General features: G+C 41.8%; 1 protein-coding gene across 3 annotated transcripts in view; it reads right to left on the bottom strand.

The window, feature by feature from the left end:
- Positions 1–22,640, bottom strand: part of GPD2 (glycerol-3-phosphate dehydrogenase 2) — a 271,268-nt gene that overhangs the window by 232,569 nt on the left and 16,059 nt on the right. The window contains exon 1 of one of the 3 annotated variants that reach the window (XM_030208748.1): positions 20,089–20,887. The exons of the other annotated variants lie outside the window; for them this stretch is intronic. Within the exon in view, the coding sequence (XP_030064608.1) occupies positions 20,089–20,171 (83 nt within the window). The 5' untranslated portion in view covers positions 20,172–20,887. Of the gene's footprint in view, positions 1–20,088; positions 20,888–22,640 lie in introns of those variants that run through there. 3 annotated transcript variants of the gene reach the window in all.

The following is a 22,640-nucleotide window of genomic DNA, read 5'->3' on the forward strand; positions in this document are numbered from 1 at the left end:
GGCGAGATATCCGGTTTCCCTATGAGTGTCTGCCCCGCCCTCTCTGTAACACAGTCAGTGAAGGAAAACAGCAGAGCACAAAATCAAATCGCTGGCTCTGTAACAGTGAAGGACTCAGAGGGGGGAGGGGAGAGAGGCCAGAGGGCAGGGACACACACACTCCCACATGCACACAGAAGAAAACATTGCTAGCCCCCGTTTCATTTGCATCAGAAACGGGGCTTTTTTACTAGTACATATATATAGTACTCTTTCATTTTCATAAAATACAGACATCACATTAAAAACCTAAGTATGCCTCTGCAAACAAAAATGCCTTAAGCTGTTTCTTAAAAATGTCAAACATCTGCAGCAAATGAAGTCTCAACAGTAATTCATTCCACCCACTAGGGCCAGCATAGGATAATGCTGCCTTTGTCGTCATAGTGGAGCGCAGGTATTTAAATAACAGAACAATCAAGAGCAGTGTATTTTCAAAACGTAATACTCACTTAGGCTTATAGCATTGCAACACCTTCCTAAAATAGACAGGAACTGAATCATATATAGTCTCAAACACCAATATTAACAACTTAAAATGAACTCTATATGCAATTGGCAACCAATGAAGGGCTTTCACTGCACCTGAAACAGATTCAAAATGTCCCAAACCAAAAATCACGCATAAAGCAGCATGCTGAATTACCTGCACAGCATGAATTCTAGCCCCTGTATTGTCCAAGAAAAGGCTATTACAATAGTCCAATTTTGTACGCATACATTGAGTATGTCATTCAGTAAGAAACCCCGTTCATTGTGCTGTGAATTACTGTAGGGACAGCCTGATAATTTGCATGGAAGAAAATAGCAAACTATATTAGTAGGAGTGCAATACTAACCATATTTAAGTCTAAAGATTAAAGGGGCTCTTTTACTAAGCAGCACTAAAAAGTAGCCTGTGCTAGCCCAGTATGGGGCTTTTCCAAGTGCTAAGAACACTTTTAGCACTGCTGATAAATGGTCAGTTTTTGTATTTCATCACTAATGGCCACACACTAATTATCCCATACGTTCTATATCCCGCATACAGCAATCCAGTTTAGGATGGGCTGGAGAGGGCTTCGATATAGACTCCAATAATTTGGAATGTGAGGGCAGTGCCACGCAGACTTTTACAGTCTGTGCCCCACAAAGGACAAGACAGATTCAAATAGGCTGGAGTAGGCTTTGACAGCAACTTCAGTAGTTGGAACATAAGGGGGAAGGGGAAATGGGACTTGATATACTGGCTTTCTGAGGTTTTTGCAACTACATTCAAAGCGGTTTACATATATTCAGGTACTTATTTTGTACCGGGGCATTGGAGGGGGAAAGTGACTTACCCAGAGTCACAAGGAGCTGCAGTGGGAATCGAACTCAGTTACCCAGGATCAAAGTCACTGCACTAACCACTAGGCTACTCCTCCGCTCTATATCAATGCATGACTTCTATATCAATGCGTAAATATGCATTAGTACACACCCACAATGGTGCATAATGATGTAGAGGTGACAGTATGTCTATTACAACTGCACATAATAATATCTTCTTATATAATAATTCTCACCTTCAACGTTCTAATGTGCCTGGGACTGTGGCTCCCTTGGAGGTGGTCTGCTAGGCAGCTTAGAATGCACTGATGTACGTCAGTGACGTCACTGACAGCCGATTCCTAGGCAAGGGGAGGAGTAGGCTCCCCCTGCCTGGGAAACAGCTGTCAGTGCCCCCCCCCCCCACTCGGCGCAACAACCAAGCTCCTGCCCTGCAAAAGCACGAGCCAGGCAGGGGGAGGAGTAGGGAAACACACGGAGCATGTTTCCCTACTCCTCCCCCTGCCTATGAATCAGCTCAGTGCCCCCCCTCGGCGCAACACCCAAGCCCCTACCCCCCCCCCACAACGCATCACCCAAGACCCTCCCCTGGCGCATCACTAAAGCCCCTACCCCCCCTCGGGCACATCAACCCCCTCGCCACCCGCAGCCACCAATACTAACGCTGTCCGGCCACTGTTGCTTCTCTTGTGGAGCAGCAGCGGCCGGTACAAAAAGAAAAAAGCCAAAAAAAGATTTAAAACCTGAAACGCGGCTCCGTAGACAGCCATCTGGCATTGGCTGTCGTCTTTGCAGCCACTCCTCCTCTCCCCTCCACGTCACTGCCCCTGCAGGAAGACCCCGGAGGAGTGCAGTGACGTCACAGGGGAGAGGAGGAGCGGGTGCAGAGACGACAGCCAATGCCAGATGGCTGTCTACGGAGCCCTTTTTCAGGTTTAAAATCTTTTTTTGGCTTTTTTCTTTTTGTACCGGCCGCTGCTGCTCAACAGGAGACGCAGCAGCGGCTGGACGGCGTTAGTATTGCCGGCTGCGGGTGAAGGGGGTTGATGTGCCCGAGGGGGGGGGTAGGGGCTTGGGTGGTGCGCCGTTGCAGAGGGGCTTGGGTGATGCTTCGAGAGGGGAGGGTCGCTGGACATGGCTGGCTGGAGGGGGGCAGGGCACTGGACATGGGTGGCTGCAGGGGGAGAGGAGGGTCGCTGGACATGGATGGCTGCGGGGGGGCAGGGAAGAGGGAGGTGGGGAGGGAGTCCCAAGACCAGATGGGTGGCTGCAGGGGGGCAGGGGAGAGAGGTGGGTCGCTGGACATGGGTGGCTACAAGGGGGGCAAGGGGAAGGAGAGGAGGGTCGTTGGACATTGGTGGCTGCAGGGGGCAGGGGAGAGGAGGGTCGCTGCACATGGGTAGCTGCAGGGGGAGAGGAGGGTCACTGGACATGGGTGGCTGCAGGGGCAGAGGAGGGTTGGTGGGGAGGGGGTCCTGAGACCAGATGGGTGGCTGCAGGGGAGACAGGAGGGACTCTGCAGGGGGAGGGATTACCTTGCTAGCACCCGTTTCATTGCCTACCGAAACTGGCCTTTTATACTAGTGCTTTAATAACCAGCCCATAAAACAAGGTAACCATGAGAGATCATATGTACTCGCTGTTATAAACAGAACACTAATGAAAAGCTAGTTAAAAACGCAAGTTTAACCTAAACATCACCCTAATCAGAAAGATATTTAAGAATGGGCTATTTAAAAATGTCAAGATAATCCATGACAAAGGCAGTCCAAAAATAATGATGTTACAAAAATCACATCTTGACTCACAAAAATTAACTGAATATATGAAACTTACCATACATAAAAACAACATATGTCATTGTAATTGTAATGATTACTAACCCTACTATCCAACAAAAAAAACCTTATTTGAACCAATAAGACATAATTCTAAGGACACTACAATAATGAAGTGTACTGGATTGAGACAGACATCAAACTCACAAAAAATGGGCCATCTCAAATGGGCCATCTCAACTTCTTGGGTCAGACCTAGTGGAGCAATAGAATTTAACTCAAATTAATCTTTGTTCTAACTCTAATAAAGCCTTATCTAAATCTCCTCCTCTCCAACTTTGTTTCAGCATTTTAAATGCAAAGAACTGAAGACCTATAGTATGTTGTTTCTCAATCCAGTGTTCTACTAAAGGAGCAGATCTAATTTGTCTATTAAGACAACTTCTATGCTCTATTATTCTTGTCCTAATCATTTTTTCGGACAGAAACAAATAAAGGCAAAGATCTGCCACAGAAATAGCAAAACCAAAAGTAAAAAAGCAGATCAAAAAAGACAAAAAAATGGAACAGGAGGGTAACAGAAGAAGTGGTTTATTGCAAGGTTACCCGACGTGGCCACGTTTCGCCCTCAGACTGCGTCAGGGGTACGAACTACAAAATAAAAATACATAATGAATAAAACAAACATCACATGGTATATTTTATAATAAAACATATCCCTATTAGGTAGGTGATATTTAGTATGTACGGTCATTCAGTAATTTTAGTGTTGTATATCTCCACCTGTCTTATGCAGTTCTGTTGATATATTTTGTGTTGATATCTTATGTCTTGTATTAAAATTATTATTTTATTGCATGCATATTTAATCTGAATATTTTTAACTGATTGAATTGATATATTTTATTGTATTATGTTTTTAGATTTGATCTGCTTTTATCTTATATGATTTGATTGCGTTTTTAGATATGTTTTATTATAAAATATACTATGTGATGTTTATGTTTTATTCATTATGTACTTTAATTTTGTAGTTTTTTATACCCCTGACGCAGCCTGAGGGCGAAACGTGGCCACGTCGGGTAACCTTGCAATAAACCACTTCTGTTACCCTCCTGTTCCATTTTTTTGTCTTTTTTGATCTGCTTTTTTTCTAATCATTTTTTGTCTTGCCTATATAAAAGAGCTTGCATGGGCATATAATGACATAAATTACAAGGCTAGAGTTACATGTACTAGTAAAATTCAGCTTGTATTCTTTACCAGAGGCTGGATGAATAAATGAAGAAACCTTCATTGAGTGCTTACATAAGAACAGATTTTTGCACTATATGGTCTGTGGCCCATACCTGGCAATGATGAAACCTTATGAGATGGCAAAACTGAAGGAACCAAATGATTCCTCAAGTTTAAATTACATGAATAAGCAATGACTATGTAATGTCTTTAAAATATGTGTGTCTAATACATGCCAATGTTTAGGTATGATTCTTTGTATATTATGTGATAAATATGAAAATTCAATATACACACCAAATCTGGCATTAATCTCCTATTAGTAACTGTTTTAAGTTTTCACATTTTATTTTTAGCTATATGACATCTATCTTTAATTCATCTCTTGAGATGATCACTAGATTCCGCCATACAGGTTAACATCTTAGACTAAGCAACAAATTCATCGTATGAATCTTCTCAGTCTGAGAAATCGACTATAAGACAAATTATTTTTAAGCTGCCTATTATGATAATTGGAATAGTGTAACAAATTATTCTTATCTGTAGGTTTTCTATATAATGTTGTAGTAAACTGATATTGATCTTTTCTAATAAGAATGTCTAAAAATGCAATTCATACTGATCATAGTTAATTTGAAATTTCAAATTTGGATCCCTACTATTGACCCATCTGTAGAAAGACAGTAATGTGTTCAAATCTCCTTTCCAAAGTATAAATATAACATCTATATAGCACTTGTACATCTAGATGTTAGACTCAAATGGATTCTGTACCATATACACTTTTCAAATTCAACAACATAAAGGTTGGCTATATCTGGGGCCATCGAGGCCCCTAAAGCAGTGCCCTTGATTTGTTGGTAAAAACTACCATCAAAATAAAAGTAATTCTCAGTAGGGGCAATGGTAGCGAGAGTCAAGATAAATCTATTGGGTATCCATCGATGTGTGGTGTGTTGAAAATGTGTTTTTTTTTTTTTTTTTAATAACAAGCAGAGCCTCAAACTGAGGTACATTGGTATATAAGGATTTGGTATCCATTGTTACTAAAATAAAATCAGTGAGGTCACCATCAAAGTCTTCCAACAGAGAAATCATATGGGATGAGTCATGGATAAATGACTCAATCATTGGCACAAAAGGTCTAAGAGAATAACCAACAAAATTGGAAAGTGGTTCTAATACAGATCCATTACCAGGAGGATCTGTAGTCAATCTGTGTATCTTAGGCAGGACATATATGGTTGGAACCACTCGATGTTCCTCCATAAAAGATAACTTTTTTCTTTAGAAGTCAAATATCCCATTTGAGCAGTGCAATCAATCACTTCAGTAATTTCACTTTTAAGTCTATCTGTGGGATCACTATCGAAAGGTATATAAAAAGGTCAGTAACTTGTCTTAACACCTCATTCACATACTTGTCCCTATCTAAAAATCACAATTCCCCCACCTTTAACTGCCGGCTTGATTGCAATTTCAATATCATTAGACAAATGATGGAGTGCATAATATTCTGCCTTATCAAGATTGTGATAGGGACACTTCAAACTACTTGTTTCTAGCTCATCTATATCATGCAGAACAAGCGTATTAAATATAGTAATTAAAGGATCAGGGGGTCCAGGAAGAACCCATTTAGATTCATGTTTGACTACAGAGAGATCGCATGATGGAATATCTGTATTTGAAAAACAGTACTTGATTTTCAATTTCTTTAAAAATTTAAAAAGGTCAATTCGCGTTTGAAAGGAATTGTAGGTAGAAGTACGCACAAAGGGTAACCCTTTAAGTGTATTTATTTCAGTGGATGTTAAAGGCTAACTTATACCTCTACCACTGGCCATGAGGGTAAGCGCCCCTCCCTCAACTTCTCCCCCTACTTCTGCAACTGTGCTGGGGTCTCAGATTCTGAGTAATATCCAATATGGTTTTCTGATTCTAGTTCCAATAGCGGGGATCCGAGATAGAATCCTTCTGTTCCATACGCATTGGTTCTTTGGTCCAGAGTTGTTCTAAAGAAAGAAAAAGGTCCAGATAGGCCCGTTGTAGGAGGGGGACTATAAGGTGGAGGAGGTGAACAACTCATCCTCTATGGAACCACTTTTTATCCTTTTCCTATTACATTCTCGCTGTAATTTGGATTTATTTGTTCCCAACTTCTCTCTCTCATCATTTTTATCTTGATTTTCATAAGTGGAATCTACTTGTATGGGTCTTGTATGGTCAGATTTTTCTAAACTTACCCTTGAGATGAACTTATTTGATTTCTTATCTTGATGGGGGAACCCTGGAGATTAGTCCAGGGGTATATTGGTCCTCTTTTGCAATCATCTATAACTCTCTTAAATTTCTCCATTTTCCCTTTCTAAGATCATTTTTAAAAACATCCATGGGTTTATCAACATCCTTCATCACAAAATCAAAGTTCTTATCCTCTATATCCTCTAGTTTCAATTTATCCATATATAAATTCAAATCAGTCTTAGATATAGTTATCCTACTTTTGGCCGTTACAATCAACAATGTCATGAGATCCAAAGAACACTTATTTAGAATTTTGACCCATAGATATTTATTTCCTTATTCTTTGCTATTCAGTAACCCCTTTGTTAGTTACATTAGGCTTGTTTTGGGTGATATTTATTTCCTTAAATTCCTTATGTTTTTATTCTTATTTTTTTATTTCATAATTTCATTGTACCGCATCTTGATTTTACAGTAAGATTTTACTGTTGATCAAATAAGATATGTTTTAGACAATCAGAAATGTAACATGTTTTTGTGAATTATTTTGGTACAATATATTATTCTGTCCTGTTTCATTTTTATCCATTTTTATTAAAGTTTGTATTATGGTTTCCTTTAACTTTTTTGAATTTTAATTGTTTTGTTTTATTTGTTAAGAGCCCCAATGAAGGCTTACTAAAGTCTCCAATGACCTATTACTGGCTAAATCCAGAGGTCAATATTCTATCCTCATTCTTCTTGATCTTTCCGCTGCTTTTGACACTGTCGATCACAGCATACTTCTCGATACCCTGTCCTCACTTGGATTCCAGGGCTCTATCCTTTCCTGGTTCTCTTCCTACCTCTCCCTCCGCACCTTTAGTGTTCACTCTGGTGGCTCCTCTTCTACTTCTATCCCTCTGCCTGTCGGCGTACCTCAGGGTTCTGTTCTTGATCTCCTCCTCTTTTCTATCTACACTTCTTCCCTTGGTTCATTAATCTCATCCCATGGCTTTTCCTACCATCTCTATGCTGATGACTCCCAAATCTACCTTTCTACCCCTGATATCTCACCTTGCATCCAAACCAAAGTTTCAGCGTGCTTGTCTGACATTGCTGTCTGGATGTCTCAACGCCACCTGAAATTAAATATGACCAAAACCGAGCTTCTCATTTCCCCCCCCCCCCAAACCCACCTCCCCGCTCCCCCCGTTTTCTATTTCTGTTGATGGCTCTCATTCTCCCTGTCTCCTCAGCTCGAAACCTTGGGGTCATCTTTGACTCTTCTCTCTCCTTCTCTGCTCATATCCAGCAGATTGCCAAGACCTGTCGTTTCTTTCTTTACAACATCTGTAAAATCTGCCTTTCTTTCCGAGCACTCTACCAAAACCCTCATCCACACCCTTGTCACTTCTCGTTTAGACTACTGCAATCTGCTTCTTGCTGGCCTCCCACTTAGTCACCTCTCCCCTCTCCAGTCGGTTCAAAACTCTGCTGCCCGTCTCATCTTCCGCCAGGGTCGCTTTACTCATACTACCCCTCTCCTCAAGACCCTTCACTGGCTCCCTATCCGTTTTCGCATCCTGTTCAAACTTCTTCTACTAACCTATAAATGTACTCACTCTGCTGCTCCCCAGTATCTCTCCACACTCGTCCATCCCTACACCCCTTCCCATGCACTCCGCTCCATGGATAAATCCTTCTTATCTGTTCCCTTCTCCACTACTGCCAACTCCAGACTTCGCGCCTTCTGTCTCGCTGCACCCTACGCCTGGAATAAACTTCCTGAGCCCCTACGTCTTGCCCCATCCTTGGCCACCTTTAAATCTAGACTGAAAGCCCACCTCTTTAACATTGCTTTTGACTCGTAACCACTTGTACCCACTCGCCTCCACCTACCCTCCTCTCTTCCTTCCCGTTCACATTAATTGATTTGATTTGCTTACTTTATTTTTTGTCTATTAGATTGTAAGCTCTTTGAGCAGGGACTGTCTTTCTTCTATGTTTGTGCAGCGCTGCTTATGCCTTGTAGCGTTATAGAAATGCTAAATAGTAGTAGTAGTAGTAGTGGAGTGCCAAAACACGGCCCGTGTTGTGTTCGTCAGCACATGTTTTGCACGGATTGGATAATAAACTCTTTCTTGATCCACTGGAAGTTTTGTCATCTTCCACTCTCATGATCCAGTTGTGCCTCTTTGTGGAAGATTTTTTTGGGGGTTTTGCCTCTCTTTGGTTTGTCTAGCATTGCAGGTTAAGGATGACCAATCTATGATCATTTAATGATCTAAGCATACAGGGAGGGGGTATATAGGATAGTAAGTCTGGTTAGATATTCAGGGAGGCCAGTAAGTAGGGCCTTATGGGTCACAGATAAGATCTTAAACTGTATTCTTAGATTTATGGGAAACCAGTGAAGCTGTTGAAACAAAGGAGTAATACAATATCACTGCTTAGCCTTACACAGGATATGAGCCACTGTGTTCTGGAGTGATTGAAGTCTCTTGTGCTCACAATTGGAAATACCAGCATAAACTACATTCAGAAGACAAGATGAGAACCGATAAAAGCATGGAACAAAGTATGCAATGATGGAAAATCCAAAAAGTTTTAGACAGCTCTTATCTTGCTAACAGCATAAAAACCAGATTTCAACACCAACAACATTTGCAAAGAGAAGCAGAGTCTGGAGTCAATAACCACTGGTTGTACTGGAAGACTGAATAATACAGATATAACTGCGGAAGGAGTGAGTTGTCCAGATATCCAACAAGCAGTAGCCTTTTGTAGGTTAAGGTCTAAATGGTGGTCTGTTAACCATGATACTATGTTAGCTTTCAGACTTAATACAACCAAATCAACCTCTATTATAAGTCTGCATATATTCCAAAGATGTAGAGGAAAAGATGTCAGCATTATCAGTGCCTTATTTGTCACTTTGTCTTTCAGGACACTGACAGCTACCATCATCAGTCTAAAAAACCTCCACCATTCAGAATGTTTCTGTATGAATCTTCTGTCTATTACCTCTTTATCTTTTATCAATTTTTAAATTACTGGGTTAGATATAGAGTAGTTGTATTATCTAAAGTAACTCAGCTACTATAAAAGGAACTGAGGGAGTTTTTATAGCTATGGGCTTCTTAGCATTTAGCACGCACTAATTCCATTAGCGCACTTATATAAAATGACCCCTTACATTTGGTTCTATCCCCATTATAAGGGAAAAATTTTAATATCCCTATGGATCCCTGGCTAGAACATAAAATATACCCAAGCAAGGTGTCACAACTGTCAGGAATGATGAGCCCTTGGACCAAAGCCGGAGCTTTGGCAGACAAATCACCGGGGCTGGCACAGGCAGGAATCAGAACACACTGGACTAGGATAAACAGACTCAAGGCAGGACACAGGTAACTAAACACAATGGATAACACAAGAACCGGATCCAGACGAGGTATGGAAAAGAAGGCAAAGGGCCTGAACTGGAACCCAGACGGGACAAGGCAAGACTCGGAACTGGATTAAAACTGGGACCCAGAAATGCAAGACAAGGCAAAACACGGAAGTAGATTAAAACTGGGTCCAGAAAAGGGCAAGGCAAGGACTGGATCCGGACAGGACTAGACTGAAAGAGTCAAGACAAAGCACACCTAGACCGGCAAGACAGGGTAGGAGCTAGGCAACAAGAACAACAGAAGCAAGCAATAAACAAAGCAGAAACGGGATTCTCGAACAGGCTTGGCTGGAGCAGGATCCTGAAAGGGTCTTGGCTTGGCTGGAGCAGGATCCTGAAAGGGACTTGGCTTGGCTGGAGCAGGATCCTGAAAGGGACTTGGCTTAGCAGGGAACTGGGTCAGAACTAGCTCAAACACACACAGGAACAGAACTTGGTAGAAACAGAGCTCAAGAGCCAGGAAGCAAATATGGCAGGCAAAGGATTAAGCAGACTAAGGGAAGACAAACAAACAAGCAACGTGCTTACCAGCACCCACAGCTGGATAGCAGTGAAGTAATCAGGTATGATGCTGGGTTCTACAGACTCAAAATAAACAGACAAGAACCACACACACAGGAAACAGAACAGGGAATACAGAAACAGAGCTTGGCTAAACACAGAGGTTGACAAACACAGTGCTTAACTATAGCAAGAATCTAAAGCAGGGCTAGACTAAAAGCAGGAGCCAAGGGTAGAATCAAACAGATACAGACACCAAGGGCAGGGTGAGGCTCTACAGCCAGGCTTTCTGGAAACAAGATTCAAAAGCAAACTAGTCACCCTATGGATCATGAATTTACATTTTCTTTACTCCCACACAATACTTAAGAACTGACTTTTTTTTTTAAGTTCTAAAGAATTTCTTAAGTTCCTGACCAAAGAAAAGATTGAACCAATTCTAATATTGGATCACACAGGCATGTGTGCTCAAAATTAGAAGCTTCAAGTCTTGGCACCTTGCTTTGGAGGTTTAAATTGACCCTTTAAGGAGCACCCAGGATTTACAGACTACATAGTAATAGCAACAATTGAATTTTTAGATAACATGAAGGATCAAATGTGAATTTCTATGATCTGGGATGTTTAATTACAGCCTACTCAACAAAAAAGAAAAAAAAAAAACACTATATCTAGGAAGTACAAAAAAAGTGCTACCTGAGATTCAGAAGATCTAGTCACACAATATATACAATCTGGGCAGTAGAGGGTCCTACAACACCTAATTCAAATGCAGTTTATGTATAACGAGATAATGAGTAAACAAGCACAAGGATCCTTAGCCGTAATAAATGATAAATATTTAGAACATAAGACATATTAATTTTCAGATAAACAGCTAAAAACCTAACACAAGCCCACAAGATTGCAATAATGAAGGTGAGGAACGGTCTCTACTCCAACAGCAAGACTATCAATGAGACATTTCAGAAGTGGGAATTGCTGTTTGCAGCATCAACATGAAAACTGATGCTTTTATACATCTCAAAACAAGAGAAAGATATGAACTGAGATGTTTGTCCAACTGCAAAAGTGTAGGAGTGGTCTACGCAACACTCTTGGCTATGTAGTCTTATATATTGGTAAGACTAAACACCAGTATAATAAGAGGCTTATTGGACGTAAAAGTGCTTTAAAAAGATCTGCTCAAGACAAACTCTTGATAGAATATTTGCCTCTAAAGAGGCTTTTTTGTTTGTTTTATCTAAGCCAAGACCGTCTTGGAGAGGAGACAACACCAACAAAAATTTGTTAAAAGCTGGCCAATGTTTTATCTTTATAGTTGTTCCATTTGGCTTGAAGCAAGAAGCAAATCCGATTTGTATATTTCATGTTTTTTCATAGATATGTATGATTTTAAGTGGTTCTAAGAATCCCAGGGCGAGCAGTGGCTTCCCCATGTCTGTCTCAATAACAGACTATGAACTTCTCATCTAGGAATCTGTCCATTTTTTAAACCCAGATACCTAACCGCTGTTACCACATCATCTGGCAACAAGTTCTAGAGCATAATTATTCTGAGTAAAAAAATAATATTTCTTCCTATTTGTTTTAAAATTATTTCCATGTAATTTCATTGTGTGTCCCCTAGTCTTTGCACTTTTTGAAAGAGTAAAAAGAAAAGAAAAAAATGATTCATTTGTACCCATTACACCATTCAGGATTTTGCAGACCTTGATCATATCCCCCTTCAGCCACTTTTTTTCCAAGGTGAAGAGCCCTAACCTCTTTAACCTTTCCTCTCATGACAGGAGTTCCAGCCCCTTTATCATTTTGGTTGCTCTTCTTTGAACCTTAACTAATTCCACTATATCTTTTTTGAGACACATCATTGAACACAATACTGAAGGTGAGGCTGCACCATGGAGCAATAGAGGCATTATAATATTCTTGGTCATATTTTCCATCCTTTTCCTAATAATTCCAAACATCTTGTTTGCTCTTTTGGCCAACGCCACACACTGGCCAGATTTAAACATATTGACTACAATGACACCTAGAACTTTTTCTTGAGTGCCAACTTCTAAGGTGGATCCTAACATCAGGCTTCCCAATGTGCATCACTTTGCATTTCTCTACATTAAATTTAATTTCCATTTGGATGCCCAGTCTTCCACTTTCCTAAGGTCTGCCTGCAATTTTTCAGTCCACATGTTTTAACAACTGTAAGGGCCTCTTATCAAGTCGCGCTAACAGCTTCAGTGCGGTAATGCCAACAAAGCCTATTCACTTTGAATGAGCTCCATCGCCATTGCCAAATGGGAACCGCTAATGCGGCTTGATAAAAGAGGCCCTAAATTTTCAGATGAGACATAACTATTCAATCACCTCACTTCTTGCTCCGATTTCCAGATCATTTATTAACGTTAATTACTACCGATCCTAGCAGAGATCCCTGCGGCACTCCACTATTCACCCTCCTCTATTGAGAAAAATGGTCATTTAACCAATACTTCATTTTCTGTCCAATAACCAATTCCTAATCCACAGCAGAGCTTTTTTGTGCCGGTATGAGCTGGTACAGTGTACTGGCACCTTTTTTGAGAGGTCCAGCTCACCTGTCCGCTCCTTTCCGTTCGTGCACCTGTGCTCCCTGCTTTGAAATCTTTAATTTACCCGAAGTCATGGCCAACCAGCAGTAAAAGCAGCAGGCAGGCTCGCCTCATCGCTTCCCTTTCAGCGAGGGTGGGACGCACTGAGAGGGAAGGGAAGCGACAAGGAGAGCCTGCCTGCTGCTTTTACTGCCGGTTCGCCGCAACTTCAGGTAAACTAATAATTCAAGGCAGGGAGAACGGGTGCACGAACGGAAAGTCGGGGAGCTGAGGGCGGGCGGGGCTGGGGTTTGAATGAATCACTGGACATGGAGGGGAGGGGAGAATCATTGGACATGGGAGGGGAGAGAAGAGAGAGGACAAGTGCTGGCCACGGATGGATGGATGGAGGAGAGAGGACAAGTGCTGGCCACGGATGGATGGAGGAGAGAGGACAAGTGCTGGCCACGGATGGATGGAGGAGAGAGAAGAGAGGACAAGTGCTGGACACGGATGGATGGAGGGGAGAGGACAAGTGCTGCACACGGATGGATAGAGGGGCGAGGCCAAGTGCTGGACACAGATGGAGGGGAGAGGAGAGAGGAAAAGTGCTGCACATGGATGGAGGGGGAGAGAAGAGAGAGGAGAAGTGCGGCACATGGATGGAGGGCAGAGAGGAGCAGTGCTGCACATGGACGGAGATGAGGGAAAGGGACGAGAGGAGAAAAACTGCACATGGACAGAGATGAGGGAAAGGGAAGAGAGGAGAAAAACTGCACATGGATGGAGAAAATAGGCAAAAGCTGGATCCACATTATACCTCCTCCAGTCAATTCCACGGAGGAGGACCCAGCTTTTACTTATGGATGTAGGGCAAGAAATGAAGAAGAAAGGATGAAAGTAAAGAAATAAATGGAACGGAAGCCCTGGAAAAGGAGTTAAGAGAACAGATAGAGAGCAGCAGAATCAGAGACTGGGACCAATATTGATAGAAAAACAAAGTCACCAGACAACAAAAGGTAGAAAAAAATCATTTTATTTTCATTTTAGTGTTTGGAATATGTCCAATTTGAGAATTTACATCTGCTGTCTTATTTTGCACTGGGTATACTGGAGCTGTAACAGCTTACAGAAATGATTTATAATGAAAAAAAACCACTTTATTTTTTTTCTCCAATACTAGTATAATATTTTCAATGATGTCTGTTTATATGTGCCATGGCTGGTATAAGGGGAGTGGCTAATGTGGGGTGGCTATAATAGGGGTGGCGCCATATGTGGTGACCCCGCCCATAATGAGTATCGGCACCTTTTTTTCTACAAAAAAAAAGCACTGCTCCTATCCCATGACTCTACCTTCTCCTACAGAAGCATACAGCTATGGAACGCACTACCCACAGCTTTGAAAACCATGGACAATCTAATCAACTTTCGTAAATCTTTGAAGACACATCTCTTCAACAAAGCCTACAAAAAGAACCCTTAACGACACAAATCACCACTCAACCCACTCAAGTATCAAAATACACCTCTTACACCACCCTAACATCTCCTTCTCTAATTCCTCATACATCTTCTGCTTAATACCGATTGTATACAAGATCATGTCATGACTATGTCACAACACTCTGTAAGCCACATTGAGCCTGCAAATAGGTGGGATAATGTGGGGTACAAATGCAATAAATAATAATAATAATAATGAGTATCTCATGAGGAACTTTGTCAAAAGATTTCTGAAAATCTTGCTACTCTACATCAACTTAACACAGAAAAAAAACACGTCTTATCCTCTCATCCCAATATAACACAACCAAGCCCACCAACATAACTACCCCAGATTATACCCTCCCTATCTCAGACAACCTGAAAATTCTCGGAGTTACAATCGACCGAAATCTCACACTAGAGAGCCAAGTGAAAGCTAGAACAAACAAAATGTTTCATTCAATGTGGAAGCTCAAACGAGTGAAACCTTTTTTCCCCCCCCGAGGGAAATATTTTGCAACTTGGTAGAATCCATGGTACTAAGCCACATAGACTACTGTAATGGAATATATGTGGGATGTAAAGAACAAATCATAAAGAAACTCCAAACTGCTGAAAGCACAGCAGCCAGGCTTATATTTGGGAAAAACAAGATTCAAAAGCGCCAAACCTCTACAAGAAAAACTACACTGGCTCCCAATCAAAGAACGTATCGCGTTCAAAATCTGCACCCTGGTTCATAAAATCATCTACAGCAATGCCCCGGGATACATGACAGACCTCATAGACCTACCAAACAGAAACACAAGATCAACACGAACATACCTAAATCTTCAACACCCAAGCTGCAAAGGACTCAAATACAAATCAACCTATGCATCCAGCTTCTCTTATATAAGCACGCAACTATGGAACGCACTACCAATCGCCATGAAAACAACATATGACCACCTAAACTTCCAGAAACTCCTAAAGATTAACCTATTCGAAAAGGCATACTCTAACGATCCAACCTAAATGCCTTAACCCCGCTACACAAGATAAAAGTTCATACTGGACATAACCTAATCCTTCTTCCTACAACCCCCAATATGCCTATCACACTTGATCATTACTCTGCCATAACCTAACTTTGTATTTGTTCATACTGGTATTGGCGATCGCCTCTACGGTACTATGAAGCCACATTGAGCCTGCAAATAGGTGGGAAAATGTGGGATACAAATGTAACAAATAAATAAAATAAATAGAACGGGCTCGCCTTCATGCACAAGTTTATTCACACCTTCAAAGAATGAAGCAAATTGCTGAGGCAAGACTTCCCTTGGCTGACTCTGTCCCATTAAACCATGTTTGTCTAGGTGTTCTGCATCTTACATGGTGAAGCAGATTAGACACTCGTAACCACTCGCCTCCACCTACCCTCCTCTCCTCCTTCCTGTACACATTGATTTGATTACTTTATTTTTTTTGTCTATTAGATTGTAAGCTCTTTGAGCAGGGACTGACTTTCTTCTATGTTTGTGCAGCGCTGCGTATGCCTTGTAGCGCTATAGAAATGCTAAATATTAGTAAAATGATCTGTCTGCAGGTAATTTATTTATTAAGTATATTCCCAAATCCCTTTTCAAACAAGCTGAGAAACTTGTTTTGGTTTTTTTTGCTGTAAAACTGAAAAGACACCTCATACTACCCTCAAGGAGGAGTGACCTTCACCATTTTTTTAAACTATCATGCTGCATTCTTCAGTTAGGGATCTGATGGTCTGATGCTTCCGAGGAAAGATATCCTTGTGGGTACAAACAGGAAGAGATAAATTCTTCCCCTTGGAATTGCATTTTCTTCCTGTGATGACCTGTTTCCAAAGTTAAAGGTCTACCCTTGATACAAAATAAATATTAAATTATGGCAAAAACAAAATTAAAAAATGGCAGAAATTCTCCCCCCCCCCCCCCCCCCCCCCCATAGTGTAACCCTAAAATTAAGAGTGGGAAGAAACATGTATATTAGGAACTGCGGGCAGAAAAATGTATTAACTGTCAGACACAACAGTATATTGTTTTGCAAAATGCTGCCTGTGGTAGTGGGATGATGCAAAGTTGGGCAACAGGAATGATAAAATGAGGAAATGGTTAAAAAGAAGCTAAAAGGGTCAGAAACAAAGGCTAGGACTTTAAATCAGGCATGGACGTTGTTTAAAAATACCATCATGAAAGCCCAGACCAGATGTACTCCATATATTAACAAAGATGGAAAGAAGAGCAAACGATAGCCAGCACAGTTAATAGGTGAAGGAAAAGAGGCTACTGGAGCAAAAAAAAAGCATCCTTCAAAGAATGGAAAAAGGATCCAAATGAAGTAAATTAAGAAGCAACATAAGCAGTGTCAAGCTACATGCAGAAAGAATTAATAAAGGATAATATGAAGAAAAACGTTTTATGGAGACAAAATCTCAGTACCAGGTACATCAGAAGCAGAAAGCCTGTGAGGGAATCCATGGAACCATTAGATCAAGGAGCAAATGGGGCACTCAGGGAGGAAAAGACCATAGCAGAGAGACTGAATGATTTGCTTCGATCTTTACAGAAGAAGATGTAAGTGATCTCTACCAGAAATGGTTTTGAAGGGTGACAATGTGGAGGAACTGAAAGAAATTTCAGTGAACCTGGAAGAAAATGTACTGAGCCAAACTGACAAGTTAAAGAGTGATAAATCACCTTGACCAGATGGCATACACCCCAGGGTAATAATAGAACTCCAAAGATAAAATTACTGTTGCTAGTGATCTGTAACCCATCATTAAAATCATCCGTAGTTCCTGAAGACTGCAGGGTACCCAATGTAATGCCAATTTTTTTAAAAGGGTTCCAGGGGTGATCCGAAAAATTACAGACTGGCAAACCTGACTTCAGTGCCAGGGAAAAGAGTGAAAACTATTATAAAGAATAAAATTATGGAGCATGTAGATAAACATGGTTTAATGGAGCAGAGTCAGTATGGGTTCAGCCAAGAGAAGTCTTGGCTCACCAATTTGCTTCATTTCTTTGAAGGATTAAATAAACATGTGGATACAGATGAGCTGGTTGATGTATTGCACCTAGATTTTCAGAAAGTTTTTGACAAAGTTCCTCATGAGAGACTCCTTAGAAAATTAAAGGGTCATGGGATAGGAGACAATGTTCTGTTGTGGATTAGGAATTGGTTATTCAACAGAAAACAGAAGGTAGGGTTAAATGGTCATTTCACTCAATGGAAAAGGGTGAATAGTGGCGTACCACAGGGATCTGAACTGGGACCGGTGCTATTTAACATGTTTATAAATTATCTGGGAAACGGAACAAGAAGTGAGGTGATTAAGATTACAGATGACACAAAACAATCAAAGTTGTCAAAACATATGTGGACTGTGAAAATTTGCAGGAAGACTAGGCATCCAAATGGAGATGAAATTTAATGTAGAGAAATGCAGTGATGCACACTGGGAAGAATAATTCAAATCATAGTTACCTGATGCTAGGGTCCACTTTAGGAGTCAGCACTCAAGAAAAAGATCTAGGTATCACTGTAGGCTATACACTGAAATCTTCTGCCCAGTGGGAAGCGGCAGCCAAAAGAGCAAACACAGGATGCTAGGAATTATTAGGAAAGGGATGCAAAATAAGAGCAAGAATATTATAACGCCTCTGCGACCTCAGTTTGAGTACTGCGTTCAATTCTCAAAAATGATACAGCGGAATTAGAAAAGGTTCAAAGAAGACTAACCAAAATGATAAAGGGGATGGAACTCCTCCCATATGAGGAAAGGTTAAAGAGGTTAGGGCTTTTCAGCTTTAAAAAGAGATAGATAAGGGAGATGATTGAGATCAATAAAAGTGGTGTAGAACGGGTAGAATTGAATCGATTTTTCACTCTTTCAAAAATTGCAAGACCAGGGACACTCAATGAAATTACATGGAAATACTTTTAAAACAAACAGGAGGAAATATTTTTTTACTCAAAGAATAGTTAAGCTCTGGAACTCACTGCCCAAGGATGTAGTAACAGTGGTAAGTGTATCTGGGTTTAAAAAATGTTTGGGCAAGTTTCTGGAGGAAAAGTCCATAGTCTGTTACTGAGATGGGCATGGGGGAAGGCACTTCTTGCCTTGGGATTGGTAGCATGGAATGTTGCTACTAATTAGGTTTCTGCCAGGTACTTGTGACCTGGATTGACCACTGTTGCAAGGATACTGAGTAGATGGACCATCAGTCTGAACCGGTATGGCTATTCTTGTGTTCTATTAGATTTACAATGGGAATATTACCTATTTTTAGTCTAACAGACCCATATTTTCTGCTCCAATTATCTAATATCTCTTTTTTAAATGTCTGAAGCTCTCCTGATACCTACAAAACTAGCCAATGTTAATAGGAACTCCTTAGATGACATTCAGAACAGAATAGTTTTTAATATATGCTACATACATGTCCCATGGTATTATCTAATTTGCAGTCAATTGGAGGACTATATGTTAATGTGATGCAACTCCAGTTAAGAATCATATATAAGCTGATGCATTCTAGCACCATTTCATCTGAAGTGTTCAATAAAAACTGAGCTAAAAATACTGATATTTTGTTGGTAATGGGTCTTACTGCTGAACTGGAAGTCACTCATTAGACCAACATTATTGGTGGAGTACAGTGTGTATTACCTGCAAATATGAGGCAATAATAGCCAGAAACATGGATAGAAGGAACAGTTTCCACTTAATAAGGGAACCAAAACAGAAAATGACAGACACAAACATTGGCTAGGAGAAAAGTTTGTCTTTATTATGTAAGCAGATGAAATGAAACAGTAGGGGTGTGGAAAGCAAAAGGTTGTCTCAGCGTCACCCAGCTTGAAAGATGAGTCTTGAATTAAGTTGACTTCATTGCTCATTGCTATTGTACAATACTTTTGTACTATTGATATCCCTCACGTTTTAAGTTTTATTTTGCATTGTTTGTGTTAACATGTCCAAAAAATATCAATAAAATATAGTGAACTATAAAACAGCATACAAAATTACAGGCAACATATACAGGACTCGCGAGTATCAAAATTCTCAAACACTTGCTTAAACAAAATGTGCATTTTAAGAGACTAAACACATCAATTATAAAGTATTACATTTAAATCCCATGAACAGAACCATTGGTCAAACTGATGGTCTGAAATATTTCATTCCCTTCAAAAACAGAACTACATCTAGGTGTGCTGCTAAAGGTTTACCTTGTTAAGGGCTCTTGTAACACATTAGTCCCGCTCTCTGCACATTAAGACAAGTAAAGGCTAAGCTTTAACCAGATCATTTTACAGAAAAGCAATACATTAGTATCTTAAGGGGAGAAATCTGCTTCAGTTGGCACCAAGCGTCAAATACACTGCATATCTTATTACTCCTGGGGGCATTCTGCACAACTATGCAATGCAGAATTTGCAAGAAATGCTCCACCTGTGCAGAATACTGTCCAGGCAGCTGGCATCAGCCTCAAAGGCTAGACAGTTCGGCAGCCCAGCCTGCCTTGCTCCTTCCATGTGATAGGAGGCAGTGCACAACTGTACATCGGACCATATCCTCCTCCTCTGCCACCTTGGCCCCGGCTGTTTCTTTGAACTGTTTGGCTATACTGAGGCTTGTGCAGGTCAAAAGAACCGCTGTGCACCAGCTCTTCTTGATCATATGATCAGGAGAAAGTTGAAAACTGGCGAGGTTGTGTGTCATTGGGTAGGGGCTGGAGAATACTGCAAGAAGTGTTGCCACAGGTCTTATGAAAGTAGTAAGCTATGGGGTAGGAGGCTGATCAACCAGGAGTGTGTGCACCATGAGACAGAGAGGGAAGAAAGCTGCAGGGAGTGAAGGAAAAGAAAGAAGATGTGAGGGTATGTGAAGAAAGAAAAATATGTGTAAAGCGTATGCCCAAGGAAAGTGGGGGAAAAAAAAAGAAGAGGTATGTGCTGGGGAGGGAGGAGGAAATGAGGTAGGGGCATGTGGCTGGGGACAGAAAACTGGAAGTTAGGAAGAGAAAATGGGGCAGGGCAGTTGATGCTGAGAGGTAAAGAGAAAGAACTGTAAAAGGAAGAGAGCTGCTAGTGCCAGGGTTCTTACCAGTAGTACCCACAACCCAAGATGTGCAGGAAGAGGTCAAACAGGGTGCAGAGAAGTGTCTCGAAAGCGGTAGCAATTTATTGAAATTTCTAGACAAGAGTAAGGTAAAATTATGTATCATACCTGATAATTTTCTTTCCATTAATCATAGCAGATCAATCCATAGACTGGTGGGGTTGTGTCCATCTACCAGCAGGTGGAGACAGAGAGCAATCTTTTGCCTCTCTATATGTGGTTATGTGCTACTAGGAAATCCTCAGTATAGTCGGTATCAAAGCTCCATCCGCAGGAATCACCAAACATAGAGAATTACACCCACAAAGGGACACTCCGCCACCCAACCACCGCCGAAGCGGGGGGGGCACCCACACCCGCCGACGCGGGGGGAGCTGGCATGTCCTGCTACCGCAACCGTGGGAGGAGCTGGCTTAACCCATCACCGCCAAAGCGAGAGGGAAACAAAGCTACCCTACTACCGCACGAAGTGGGAGGGAGCACTGGCATAATTTAGTTATGAATCCAACCACCATCGAAACGGGAGGGAAAAAAGCAGCAGCTCACTGTAACACAAAGTCATCCCAACTCCAGGGAAATCCAAGTGGAAGAACTTGAACTCGAAGTCCTCCTGAACAGGAACTGAAGTCTAAACTTGAACCTGAAATATAACTGAACCAGAACAAACAGTACAGATATCTGGGAGGGACTATGGATTGATCTGCTATGATTAATGAAAAGAAAATTATCAGGTATGATACATAATTTTACCTTCCATATCATCAAGCAGATCAATCCATAGACTGGTGGGATGTACCCAAGCAGTAATCACCAAGGGCGGGACATGGAAATCCCAGAACGCAACACTGAAGCTCCAAACTGGGCCTCGGCCCGTGCTGCCACGTCCAAGCGATGCCATGAGAAGGTATGAACCGACGCGCAAGTCGCCGATCTGCAAATCTCCTCCAAGGAAACGGACCTGGACTCTGCCATCGAAGCCGCCTGTGCTCTAGTAGAATGAGCCTTCAGCTGGATAGGTGGCACCTTCCCTGCAGCCACATAAGCCGCCGCAATCGTTTCCTTGACCCAACGTGCCATGGTAGGCTTAGATACCTGCAGACCCCTAAGGGGGCCCGCGAACAGCACGAACAGGTGATCCGACTTCCAGAAATCGTTGGTCACTTCCAAGTATCTGATGATAACTCGTCTAGCATCCAGGCATCTGACAGCACGATACTCCTCTGGATAATCCTCCCTACGGAAGGAGGGTAGACAAAGCTGCTGATTCACATGGAAGCGAGAAACAATCTTTGGCAGGAAGGAAGGCACTGGGCGAATAGACACTCCTGCCTCCGTGAACCGCAGGAACGGCTCTGTACACGAGAGCGCCTGTAGCTCGAAAACCCTCCTGGGTGAAGTGATTGCCACCAAAAAGACCGCTTTCAACGTCAGGTCCTTCAGAGTCAGCCGCGATAATGGCTCAAAGGGCGGCTTCTGCAAGGCCCGCAGCACCAGATTGAGATTCCATGTAGGCACTATCGAGTGCAGAGGAGGGCGTAGGTGATTAACCCCTTTGAGAAATCGCACCACATCTGGCTGAGAAGCCAGGGAAGCACCTTTCAGGCGACTCCTGAAGCAAGCTAGAGCCGCTACCTGGACTTTAAGAGAGTTGAGCGACAGGCCTTTCTCCAGAACTTCTTGCAGGAATGCCAACACTGAAGCAATTGGCGCCGTGAAGGGCGGCAGGGCTACTGCCTCGCACCATGATACAAAGGTACGCCATACCCTGGTGTACGTAGCAGAACTAGAGCGCTTCCGTGCTCTGAGCATAGTGGTGATGACCTTGTCCGAGAAGCCCTTCTTCTTCAGCCGCTTCCGCTCAAGAGCCAGGCCGTAAGACCAAA

This window comes from Microcaecilia unicolor, chromosome 7 (genome assembly GCF_901765095.1).
Source record: "Microcaecilia unicolor chromosome 7, aMicUni1.1, whole genome shotgun sequence".
In the NCBI taxonomy this organism is placed as follows: Eukaryota; Metazoa; Chordata; class Amphibia; order Gymnophiona; family Siphonopidae; genus Microcaecilia; species Microcaecilia unicolor.